General features: G+C 37.4%; 1 protein-coding gene across 1 annotated transcript in view; it reads left to right on the top strand.

The window, feature by feature from the left end:
- LOC134489672 (cytochrome P450 27C1) overlaps positions 1-12,037 on the top strand; it is a 34,141-nt gene extending 22,104 nt beyond the window's left edge. Inside the window, exons 7-9 of the mRNA XM_063292485.1 lie at positions 6,012-6,090; positions 8,139-8,342; positions 11,921-12,037. Of these exons, the coding sequence (XP_063148555.1) occupies positions 6,012-6,090; positions 8,139-8,342; positions 11,921-12,037 (400 nt within the window). The remainder of the gene's footprint in view (positions 1-6,011; positions 6,091-8,138; positions 8,343-11,920) is intronic.
- The last annotated feature ends 614 nt before the right edge of the window (positions 12,038-12,651 follow it).

Here is a 12,651-nt window from a genome sequence, read left to right as displayed (position 1 = left end):
CTTATAGGATAAGGCAAAGATAATTGGAAAATGGTGGTTCCACAAATATCAGGCCCTAAGCCGTGAAGGGTTTTATAGATGTCTATCAGCAGTTGTATGTAGAAGCCAACTGGCAAACAGTGCAGCTCACAGAGTAATGGCAAACTACTCAGGTGCATCCATAACTATTTGCGGTATGTAGAAGCCAACTGGCAAACAGTGCAGCTCACAGAGTAATGGCAAACTACTCAGGTGCATCCATAACTATTTGCGGTGCATAATTCTGAACCTGCTGTAGCTTCTGAGTTTTCTTCAAGGTCAGACCCATGTACAGTGCATTGCAGTAATCCAAACAAGAGACAGGTAAAATATGAGTGATGGTGAAAAGGGCCTTCAAATCCAGGAATAAGCAAAATTGGTGCATAAGGTGGATTGTGCAAAGGCTTTCCAAGCCACAGTTGTCACCTGCCCTTTGAGCAGAAGCTGAGAATCTTTAAGGATTCCCAGACTGCACACTTCTCTCTGCGGAAATGCAGTCCCATCTAGAACTAAAGCTGGAAACAGGGTGGTCCCTGAAGCCACGGTCACTCAGTCTTACTAGAGTTAAGCCTAAGCCTATTTCACCCCATCTAGTTCCTGACAGTCTGTAGGCACTGTGACAGAAAGTTGATGGCATCACAGGGGCTGAAATATATCTTGGGAGGTATCATCAGAATATTTATAACTAACTCAGTGACATCAGATGACCTTGCCCAGTAGCTTCATGACAATAGTAAATTATACATTATATGTACAATTCAACATAGTATGTCATATAATACAAACATGTCTTAGACTTTTTTTTAATGCATAAAGCAGCACATAATGTGTCACTCTAGAAGATACTAAGATTGCCAATGAGGCATACCAACAAGCTTGCCAGACCAGAATAAACAAGTAGTCAGAGGGAAGGGAACTCAAATTTATTAGTAAGAACTTACTTTTTAGTTAGAATTTGACAGTTTTTATTTTTAAATTTGGTAGGAAGCATTCTACATTGGTTCAGAGGTTCCTGTCTCTTGTATGCTGAACAGTTTAGAGACTGCTTTGCTGTCTTTTTCTTATCCTGGCTATTTATGCTTTAAAAGAGAGAAGGAGAGCATTTCACAAATTTATTTGAATAAAACCCTTGAAATTATCTGGCTGAAACTTTGCAGCATTAATGTCCTCCAAAATGTTTACTAAGACTGTTGTTTTCATCCCACTCTGCTAAAACAACTGAAGCAGTCACAGATGTTGAGATGTTTTCCTATTATAGCCTGTGGTTGAATCTTTATTACATTAAAATAGCAAAACACAAACTGTCCTTGTGATCTTATTCAAATCATAAATTTGAATCAAATCTTGCTTTCTTTGAATTTCAAATCACATACTGGCCGATTTACACACTTCTATCATGTATATTGAGAGCTAGTTTGGTATAGTGGTTAAGGCTAGAAACTGGGAGACTGAGTTCTAGGAGTTAACATTGACCTGAAGGCACAAATAACATAAAATAAAATCAATCATATATATACATATACATATTATTAGGTTTAAAATAGATTTTTCTTGAATGAACTTATGGAACATCTTGCCAGCTGGGTCTCCATGTCAACTCTTAAGTTGAAGACAGCTTAATTGTTTTTTTGGGGGGGGGTTCTTTTTAATGAACAAAGATGATAATGAGAAATAGACACCAATAGTACTCTGAGAAATATTACAAACAAATTGACATGGTCATCAGTGTAAATATTAACCTCAAAGGCTACTAAATATATTTATTTAAAATACTCATCTACTTAATAAGATATACTCACTTCATCATATGCTCAGAATCAAGGCATATCCTGAGTTCATTTTCAAAATACTAGATCAACAGACTATCATTCATGCTCAATTTGGATGTTCAGTTTTGGCTTAAGGCATTAAAGCACACTTTTATAGAAGAGCTTTGTTCCAGTTTATAATCAGCTCTGAGCTAGCTGGTTTTGAGAACTGAGATTTTATTTTTCCTCTTGGCACTGCTGTGGTTTATTTTAATTAGAAGCAAAACTTTTTTCTTCACAACGTTGTGGCTCTGGTGAGCTTGTTTTTGGTTTGTTTTTAACCTTGTCTAGAACTCTTGCTTCATACAACCTCTTGGTTCCTGGGTTTTCTACCAACTCTGAACAAGAATTTCAACATCCTGTTCTTGGTTCCTGTCTGTAGGTACTGTGTACAGTATACCTCTCAGTCCAAAAGTAAACAATCGTGCAACCATGATTACAATAAATAAATAAATACAGCTATTGGAAAAAGCCTGATTATCAACTTAATATCATTTCCTACCATAGCTTGCAAAAAGCTTTTAAATACAGGAGAAAAGCTAGCTTTGCAGCTGGTAAACTTCCCCTCATAGCAGCCACTTGATCAGCCAGACAGGTTCGTACCATATGAACTGAAAATGTAGATAGGTGGGGTAAAGGAAAGCTAGTAATTTTATTCTCCTTTTATGTAGAGTGGGAGTGAGGAGTTTTTTTTGCTACTCCAGCACTAGTGACAGTTTAAAATGTATCTAGGGCTATTAGATACTAATGGCACTTTTGTACTCTTGTCAGCTGAGCATTCATTCATTGATTTATGATGATCTCTACATGTTCTCAGCATGCTGAAATTAGCAGATGTGAAGATGATTGCAGCTTGCCTTTGAACTACTTTGGATGGATTGGAGAATAGACATAGCAGTCATGTGTAAATGCCTTGTACTCAGGCTTAATTCACCAAGGCAAGCTTAGTGACCTAGGTAGTAACAGCAGCCCTTTTAATCCCATTTAGTTTCTTTTTTTGTGGGACCATATGAGCAAGCAAACCAGAAAGCCATAGCTACACAACATCCCATTATATTGGGACTAAGAATTGTAAGTTATTCTGAAATAAAACAATAAATAGTCAACTTCAAACTGTGGTTTTATATCCTGGTTTGTTTTATGGTATTAATAGTTTCATGATTTATTTACAACAGTAGAACATGATTAACTACAGCACGCTGGCTTCTTTCCAAGGATATAAAGGGAGAAGAGAAACCAGAGCAAATGAACCATCAATCGATGCTTATTAAGAAGGCTACCTAGGCTGTAAAACTCTGACCATTAGTTGGAAGTACAGATATAGAAAACTGTTTTTTTGTTGTTGCCATCTTTGGTCAGAAATTGTAACATTGTTAAGTCAGAATTTAATCATTAAAATGGAGACATTATCATTAACTGTAACAAACTAATAGCCCTAGATACATTCTGTATATTAGAGCATAACTATTACTGAATGCAGTAAGTAAAGATTGATTTAGTCTAATGGTCAGACCTGGTTCAAGTATTCATTTCATTTCATTTTTTATTTATTTTATTTTTATCCCGCCTTTATTATTTTTATAAATAACTCAAGGTGGGGAACATACCTTATACTCCTTCTTCCTCCTATTTTCCCCACAACAACAACCCTGTGAGGTGAGTTGGGCTGAGAGAGAGGGACTGGCCCAAAGTCACCCAGCCTGCTTTCACGCCTAAGACAGGACTAGAACTCACAGTCTCCTGGTTTCTAGCCCATTGCCTTAATCACTAGACGAAACTGGCTCTAAGTATAACTGTAAGCTATGCTTTGTCATTATTAGACTAATTTGCATAAGCTTCAACCTGAATACTCTTCAGAGCCTGGCTCCCCAATTTGAGCATAGTGCACTTGCATCTAGGAGTGACAGCACATTGACCAATGTATTCCTTGATGCCCAACAAGCTTTCTGTTGAAAAATTCTTTTAATGAAAAAAATAAATAGAATTAGAAGCATCTTCTGCATCAGGAGGTTTTGTAAACATGATGAAATGTGTTACAATATCATGATGCAAGCTCTGTTCCTTACATACATCCCTCTTTTGGGGGAGATGGGCGGTAATTAAATTTGAATAATAAATAAATAAATAAATGCATGACACACTTACACATGGGGTAGAATTTGCATCATGATATTGTGATGGAGATTTCATCTTTTGTCCTCCTTGTGTTCCCTAGAGATGCCTACAAATTGAAAGCTTGCATGCTGAAAAATAAACTCCCAGCTTAAGCCATAACATAGACAATAGCATCTGTTGTAAGTGAAGCATCATCAAAGGGTGCATTTATGTAATTATGTCATGACAATTGATGCAAGTATGTAAGTTGCATCATTTGCATGAGTTACACATATGTTATCTCGTGCCTCCCCCTTAGAACCTCCACAGAGACCTATGAACATAGGTCCCAGAGACTTTTTAAAAAGGTAAAGTTGTAGGCAGATGCAGCTCAGTGCTTTGTTTGTTCCAAGATGTGGGTATTTTGTGATTGGGCACACCCAGTACGGTTATCATGTAAGAGTGAAGAGCTGCTAGGGTTAGGTTTATGGGCTGCATAACCCATGAGATGGCAGCAGAGAGATAGAGAAAACTTCCTTTCCTGCCATTTAGTGGTGAGCAGGATATGTGCAGCTAAGATCTGATATCCCTGTGAGGATGTCTGTAACATGCTTCAAAATTCCAAATGTTTTCCCACCCCAATAAGGTATGGTATCCCTGCTCTATGGAGATTTGTTTTTAATTATAAAAGTGTAGCTTGAATGAAAAATTCTACCAATTCAAATTTATTCTTCTATTTTATTAAAGGTAAAGGGTCGTATTGTGTTTGGCCACCCTAATGCCTGCCTTCTTCTCGTCTTTCATATGTAGTGAGAAGAGATAGAAAAGTTTCACTGCATATGCTTATCTTAGTTTTTGATCCTCAAATTCTGTGTCTGAACTCAAAGATTTATAGTTTGCCCCTCTGATTAAAACAAGACAGGATTAAATAACAGTTTATCTTTACTAATTGGTAACTGGTACCAGTCTAGTTTAATTACTACATTAGAAATTTAGTTCTGTAAATTTCAAAGCAATATGAAAATATAATATTTTCAAAAGCTAAAGGAGAGAATTTTAATCTCTTCTTGTAAAAGAGAACGAGCACAAGAGCCCAGAGTTCGTGTTGGTTCATTTTTCTAAGAGGAAAAGACAATTTCCCATTACCATTAACCTGATCTCTGTCTTAAACAATGGCCATCAGGAAATTTACAAGCAGGGAACAATGGTGAAAAGTATATTCTTTTAGTAAAGATAATGGGAGGTATGTGATCTTTGAACATGGAGATTACTTTGTCAAGGAGAACCAGAAGTAATTGATGGATTTATTCTCCATGAAATTGGATAAATCCTTGTGAAACCATTGTTTTCTAGGTCAAGATAGGAAGATGGGACACAAAGTAAACAAACATGTAATTTCTTACAATTTCTCCTTATTGCCTCCAATGAATTTCATTATAGCATTAAATATTATTTTGATTTATTCTGTACAAAAATCTTTCCTTTTTATAAAAAAGTTCTATGCACATTGCTTTCTTTACTTAGAAGTACATTGTGTACAGTGGTCCTGTCTAGCAATATGTTGTAACTGCCTTGTATGATTTCTAACTAAAAGGGATATTTTGCTTTCTTTATTTTATTGTGCAATATGTGTATGATTAACTATAGAGTCACTCTGTTGAATATTGTGAGATTATTTCTGAGTAAAATTGTATAGGATTACACTGCATTTTGCTATTTTTATACTTTTTCCACCTCAGTTTTATTGTTACTGGATAGGATGATGTGCACAAAATAGTTCAAATATGCGTGCATTAGTTTTAGAAGCATGACATTAAAACTAAAGTATATTCAAACATATCCTCAAAAGCCATTTCTTGGGTTTGCTTCAGCCAGTTTATATTCTGTGAAATCAGGATTTGATCATTTCTTCTTATTCATCACTTTTAATATTTTTATCTCATTCTATTAACAATCATGCATTCTGAAGCTCTTCCCAATCTCTTCAAGATTTTTGTGATCCTGAATAACTTAATGTATTTGTGGATATCGTCAAAGAATTCTGAATGTAATGGTATAGAGACTGAATGTCTAATTGACACTTATTTGTAGATTATTTCCAGTATTACCAGGAAATGGTAGAGTAACACATAAAGATATGATTGTTGGAGGCTACTTGATACCTAAAGGGGTAAGTAGGACAATGATTCTATAAAAAGACTGGGAAAGAATTGGCTGCAGATTTATTTGGGGTATATATAAAGCTGTCTTAGCTAAGAAATTGTTTCAAATTTGATTTAGTTTTCATATGAGGTTATTAATTTAAACACTGAAATAATCTATACTTCTTACTTCCCATCCTTGATCTATGGTTTATTAATAGCATTCTTACATAGGATCTCTAGAACAGGAATTTTGAAACTTTTTCAGGCCTTGGAACCTGTTAATTAAACTCTTAATCAAGAGGCAAAGCTCTAGAAATTTGGCTGCTTTTGAATGAACTTTTTTTTGCCCTTGATCTCTCACAGAACCCTTGAATTCTGTGGAACAGTTTGAAAAACCCTGCTCTAGAAAATTAAAAGCAGTATAGAAAACAGGTACAGACTCTTTCTACACAGAAGGTTTGTTATTATGATTAAATAATAGTTCACCATTGTAAACTGCAAAACTATTTATAAAAGAATGGCTGCATATAGTAAATACGATCATTCTACATCAATGAGGACATAGCGTTGTATATGGATGAGTATATTTCTCCCGTTTCACTCTTCCTAAGTATTTGTTTCCATGCTCAGTAATGAAAAACAACATGATCCTTGTGGTCTGCTGTTCAGGTTTTTCTCTCTCCTCAAATCCCATAAATTCTTCCTCAGGTTGAGCCAACAGTGCTACTACATTTTGATTTGATACTGCTCAGTGATTGGTAGAAAGCATTTCCTGCATTCCAGTGCACATTCCAAAAAAGTACACAGTCCTATATACATACAGGGTATCATTCCTTGAGGAAACGTCAATTCAGCGACACTCACCAAAAATATTATCCTACCCAATGTGGTGAGATATCACATTACCTTCACAATAATGGATATGCTATTGAAAATAACCGTTGATGACAGCTGATCAACATCTGTCCAGACCCATTATGTAGATACACAGAGGACTTAAATAAGGTGTTTCTCAAATTATGATACTTACTTAATAATGTGAAAAAAACAGATCAACAAAGTCAGACTGATGCTTAAGTAGTACTACACAAAAGAAAGCAAGAGAACATACTCATTGTCTTCTAATCCTAATTCCTTTCCACATGTGTGGACTATACTAATCTGAGAGCGGCATCATCCCTAGGTCCCTGTGACATTAAGGAACTGCCATGGGATTTGGGAAATTGAGTTAACAGTCAAGATAGTTTTGCAATCTGTCTTCTGAGCTGCTGAGTGGAGAGTTTTCCACTGATGGGAACTCACATTTCATCCCACCTCCAAAATCCAATTCTGTCTCCTCCAAATTGACAAGACACAATCACCCCCGTCCTTAAGAGTTTTGCCATTTCTATCCAGTTGGATTTTTAAAAAAATGTCCTCCTCATAGCTGTGCTAATGGAAGAACAAGGAAGAAGGCAGGTCCTGCTCAGGTGCCATTTTCGTACTCCCCGATTGGTTAACTGGAGGGAACACTGATGTTTCTCAAGAAAGGGAAGACCAGGTTACTTGTTAGCAATATGCACAGGTGTAAAAGTGCTGCCTATATTGGGGTGAGCAGCCATGTGAAAGGGACCTTAAATATGCCAATAGTGATTTATAATCCATTATGGACAGTAAAACTTTTCTAACACAGAATTGCTGATTTGTATTTGCTGATTTATGAAATCTAATTAATTAAGATGGATCTGATGGATCTACTAATTAAGATGGATCTGATTAAGACTTTGTTTGTAGGATACATTTGGCCCTTCCCCCCAAATACTGAGTAAATTTTAAAAGAATGTTTTTATGAGGTTAAAAAATACTAGCAGGTTTAAATACAACTTGATATATACAATTATTATAATTATTATTATAACTGTGTTTCTATTAATAGCTTATTCAGGACTATTGTGATTTTATTTTGAATAATTTTTGAAGCAATATATAATATGGTAAACATTTTTGTTGCGCTGTTTTGATATTTGGGAAATTATAAGAAAATTACACGCATTTGGGGATTGATATATACGCTACAATATATTTGCTTTATTAGACACAATTGGCACTCTGTCATTATGCTACTTCATACCAGGAAGAGAATTTTGCATCAGCAAAGGAGTTCCAACCGGAGCGCTGGCTAAGGAAAAACAGTATGGATAGGGTAGATAATTTTGGATCCATCCCTTTTGGTTATGGTATTCGAAGTTGTATAGGAAAGCGAATTGCTGAATTGGAAATTCATCTTGCACTAATACAGGTAAACAGGTTATACCTACGAAAACCTTTTTTCTTGTTGAAAAAAGTATTTATAAAATGTTATGATAAAAGAAAAAAAATCTGAACAAGTAACTTTTTTTTTTATCCTTTAACCTCCCTACATCCCCTTACAAGTACCAGTCCAACCACTTGAATCAAAGGGGAAGGTGTTGGACTTTTAGGACTATCTCCCTTTCTTTTCCTCGGTAAGCTAGCTTACAGGCTGCTTTAGATGGATTGCTTGCAGATAGCAAGGGTGAATAGCCACGATCACTGCTATTTCTCTTCTGGCTCCTTTCCTTCCATTCTTCAAGACTGAGGAGAATGAGTTTGCTCCCCCGGACCTTTGCTGCTGTTGTCTAGAATGACCTAAGAGCTATTAAGCACACATTCTCCTTGATTCCTCTGAGTCAGCAAGGTCAGGAGCCCAAATGTAGTGCTAAAGCCAGGAAAAAAATGTTTTCCACCTTGTCTTCTTCAAGGCTAGGCAGCCTTGGTGATTCAGAGGACAGCTATTTGAAGTTTTTTTCTGATTTTGGTTTCTTTTTACAGCCCAAACACTTTGCAGTAGAGTGGAAAAGAAAAATTCACTTTCCTTTGCTACCAACTTCAGAGAATAACCAGGCATTCCAGATGCCCAGACTGTAGATTCCTTAGAAAAATTGGGGCTTTTTGTGAAGAAGCCCTTTTTGATTCTATTCTGTCAAATTTAAATGAAGATGTGGGGAAAGGAATCAACTGCACCACAATTATTATTAGCAATGGGGTTAAGAGCATTGTAGCTGTAGAAGTTAAAGATGCTGCCACAGGTTAGAAAAGGAAGGAAGGATCTCCCACATCCTGTACTCACTTTCTTCATAAGAAATGAGCTGCATAAAACAAAAGAGCCAGCAGGTCCTTTGGGTAAATCTAGCACAAAAAAAGCTGTTTTCCTCTGAATCCTCCTGCAGAAACTCTGCATCAATCCTGTCAGAAACATGCCAAAAGAATTTGAGTTTCTAAGCAACCTTTCACTAAGTGTCTGAACATCAGGTATTTGATTCTTCCCTATCCAAGAGTACAGGTAGCCCTTGCTATCTACAGTTTCATTATCCAATATTTTGCATATCCATGATAAAAAGAGGCAAGATTTTGGTATAGGTATAATTTATCTGCTACTTATCTGCAGTTTTGGACTTTTTTTTTTGTTATTTAATTCATATAGAAAATGGCAGATAGGCTTTTATGCACATAGAATGTAGATTGTTAAGGCTTAGGGTTAGGCTATCAATGTACCTGTATTTGCTCCTCCTTGCTTGGTCATGGGGGTGAAAATGGCTTCCTTGCACTAGCTGGCCTTTTTTCTATTTGCAATGATTTGCTCAGCTGGCAATGGAGGAAGTCACCTCACTCATGCCATGTGGCTCATGCTAGATTTCCACATGCATGTTTCATGTTATTTCACAATCTCAGTGAAGGGGTCTCTCAATTATACTGCTGCATTCTGGGGCACCCTGCAGAATGCTTGTGGCAATCTCACCATCATGCCTCTGGGTGCTCCCACTGCTTGCAAACTGCTCATAGCTCACTTCAATTGTCATGAGTGGTTTGTGTTAGCATTTGTGCTGAGCATCATGATCAAGAAATCCCTCCACTGAGACTGAAAAAGCTAGCTTGAGCCACTATGGCAGAAGTACAAGTGGGGTGACTCCTTAATTACCAGCAAATTAAGTCAGTCCATAGAAGAATACAAGAGGGCCAGTTTGGTTAAGGCAGGCTAGAAACTGGGAGGCCATGAGTTCTAGTTCCACCTTGGGCACAAAGCCAGCTGGGTGACCCTGGGCCAGTCCCTCTCTCTCAGCTGTAGGGAGCAGGCAATGGCAAATCACTTCTGAAAAACCTTGCCAAGAAAACTGCAGGGACTTGTCTAGGCAGTCACCAGGAGTCAAGACTGACTAGAAGGAACAAAACAGAACCAAAAATAGAAGACAGCAAGCTGCTGTGAGGAAGCCACACAGGCCTCGAAACTAGTCTGACCCAGTGAGATCTGCTTTGACCAAAGGAGAAGAAAGAATAAATGTAGTTATGTTGCACAGAGCACTTCTGTGGGAGGAGAGGGAGATGTTGACTATAGGTTTTGGAAAGTAACTTCACAATTCCATTGGCAAGTTCTCATTGTTTGAGGTTCCATTATCTGATTTTTAATGAAACCCTGCAATTAAGGAGGGTCACGTGTATACATCCAGGTAATCATACAGAAATGGGAAAACTGATTTTTGAGGCCCAGTTCACTAGTCTTACCTAATTTTCCAAATTGCCTTACCTAACCTCACTTCTGGGACGCGGTGGTGCTGCGGGTTAAACCGCTGAGCTGCCGATCGGAAGGTCGGCGGTTCAAAACCGCGCGGCGGGGTGAGCTCCCGTTGCTAGTCCCAGCTCCTGCTCACCTAGCAGTTCGAAAACATGCAAATGTGAGTAGATCAATAGGTACCGCTTCGGCGGGAAGGTAACGGCGTTCCATGTCATGCTGGCCACATGACCACGGACGGGTCCTTACGGACAACGCCGGCTCCAAGGCTTAGAAACGGAGATGAGCACCGCCCCCTAGAGTCAGACACGACTGGACTTTACGTCAAAGGAAACCTTTACCTTTACCTTTAACCTCACTTCTACCTTTCTGAGCTGAAGCTCTAGAATTTGTTGGTTTTTAGCACTTCCTCCAATTTTCAAAAAGCATCCTTCTTTAGTTTCAACCCCTTTCCCTATTCAACCACTTTGGCTTCTTTAGATGTCCCTTGGTCTTCTTCCTCATTGGTATTGAGCTAACCTTAATTTTTTTCTTCCAAGAAGTACCATCTGGCTATAACACCTTTGCCTTTATGGCTTTCTTCCCATGGCATCTTACCATTTCTCTTAGTTTATTAAAATTGTCCCTTCTAAAATCTATGAAACAAAGGGCCCATGACATTGATATCCAGTATGGCTTAAATAAAACCCTAGTCCTGCATGGAGCAGGCCTATCTGGGAGACCATTCTCCCATGTTAAGTATCTAGCAAACATTTCCCCATCCTGTAGAATAGGTTTTATTCTCACCCACTGTAATGTATTATTGCTAGAAAGAAGATTCAACAACATCCCTGCTCAAGGGAGGCTTTGCCCCTGCTCACTGGAGGAAATAGCAGTAGTTGCTCATGTGCTCTGCATTGTCCCTTCTAGATGGCACTGTGAGTCAATCTAATAATGCCTTTTTTAACCCCTTCTCATCCTCCTCTTAGCTCAGAGGCCATCAGATAGCTCCAGAAGAGTCACTACGTTTGTTTCAATCGCCCTTACTCTCAGATAGTTAACTGCAGTTTTGGTATTTTTGATAGTTTTCTATATACATTTCTGTCTATAGCTTTTGGTTTTCTACAGTGAATTTCTTTCTTTTCTCTTTTTCTTTCTCTGGCATATTTGTTTTGGTCTTTGTAAAATTAAATAAATATAGTAAATGTTTAGTGAATTTGGTAAGGTATAGGCATCTAGAACTATTACTGTTATTGCTGCCTTTCTGTTATTTCATTTTTATTAATCCTGATATTATTCCATTTTCCTATTAGCTACTTCAACATTTTGAAATTAAAAAATCTCCAAAAACTAAATCAGTTTTTGCCAAAACTCATGGACTATTGATGCCTGCTGATACCATCAATGTGAAATTTGCTGACAGGAAATGAGAGCAGAATCATTAAGAAGTTCCCCAGCGTCAGCTCTGATGCAAAGGTGTTGAAGATTCTCTTAGCCATTATGGGATTTCCCTTCTAAGCTTTAGATGCCTTCACATAAGTATATCTGTTTCCTGAAAAGTATTATACATAACACAAAATATTATGTAAGTATCAAAATACATCCTTTTATATGCTGAGAATTACATTTATCTTTGAGAGATACAGTAAAGGCAACTAATGCATCAGTTCAACATCTAGCATTTGGGCTGTGCATGATTCAAAAATTATTTGGAAGAAGTGTTTTGGACCTCCCATGAGCACCTCTGTGCTATTTATTAAAGCTTGGAAAAGGAGGGCCTACTTTAATTAATAGCCGTGGGGCTCAAATCACGTGGGGCCAATGTATTTTTGAACTGGTTTTGCAGAGTATAGCCCTATTAAAATCCTTAAGCACAGCTTTCATTGTATTGCTTTTCTAGGAAACTCTTTACAAGAACCAACACATTTATTTTGGTAGCCTCAAATATATTTAAATTGATAAATTACTGATCACTATCTCCTTCTCCCCAATTTAAAAATCCCTCTGTTAAGCAACTGCCTAAAATAAGAGGTAATGATCTATA

The sequence above is a fragment of the Candoia aspera genome, chromosome 1 (assembly GCF_035149785.1).
Source record: "Candoia aspera isolate rCanAsp1 chromosome 1, rCanAsp1.hap2, whole genome shotgun sequence".
Taxonomy (NCBI): Eukaryota; Metazoa; Chordata; class Lepidosauria; order Squamata; family Boidae; genus Candoia; species Candoia aspera.
The sequence above is the reverse complement of the archived record's forward strand: the minus strand, read 5'-3'. Positions and strand labels throughout refer to the sequence as shown.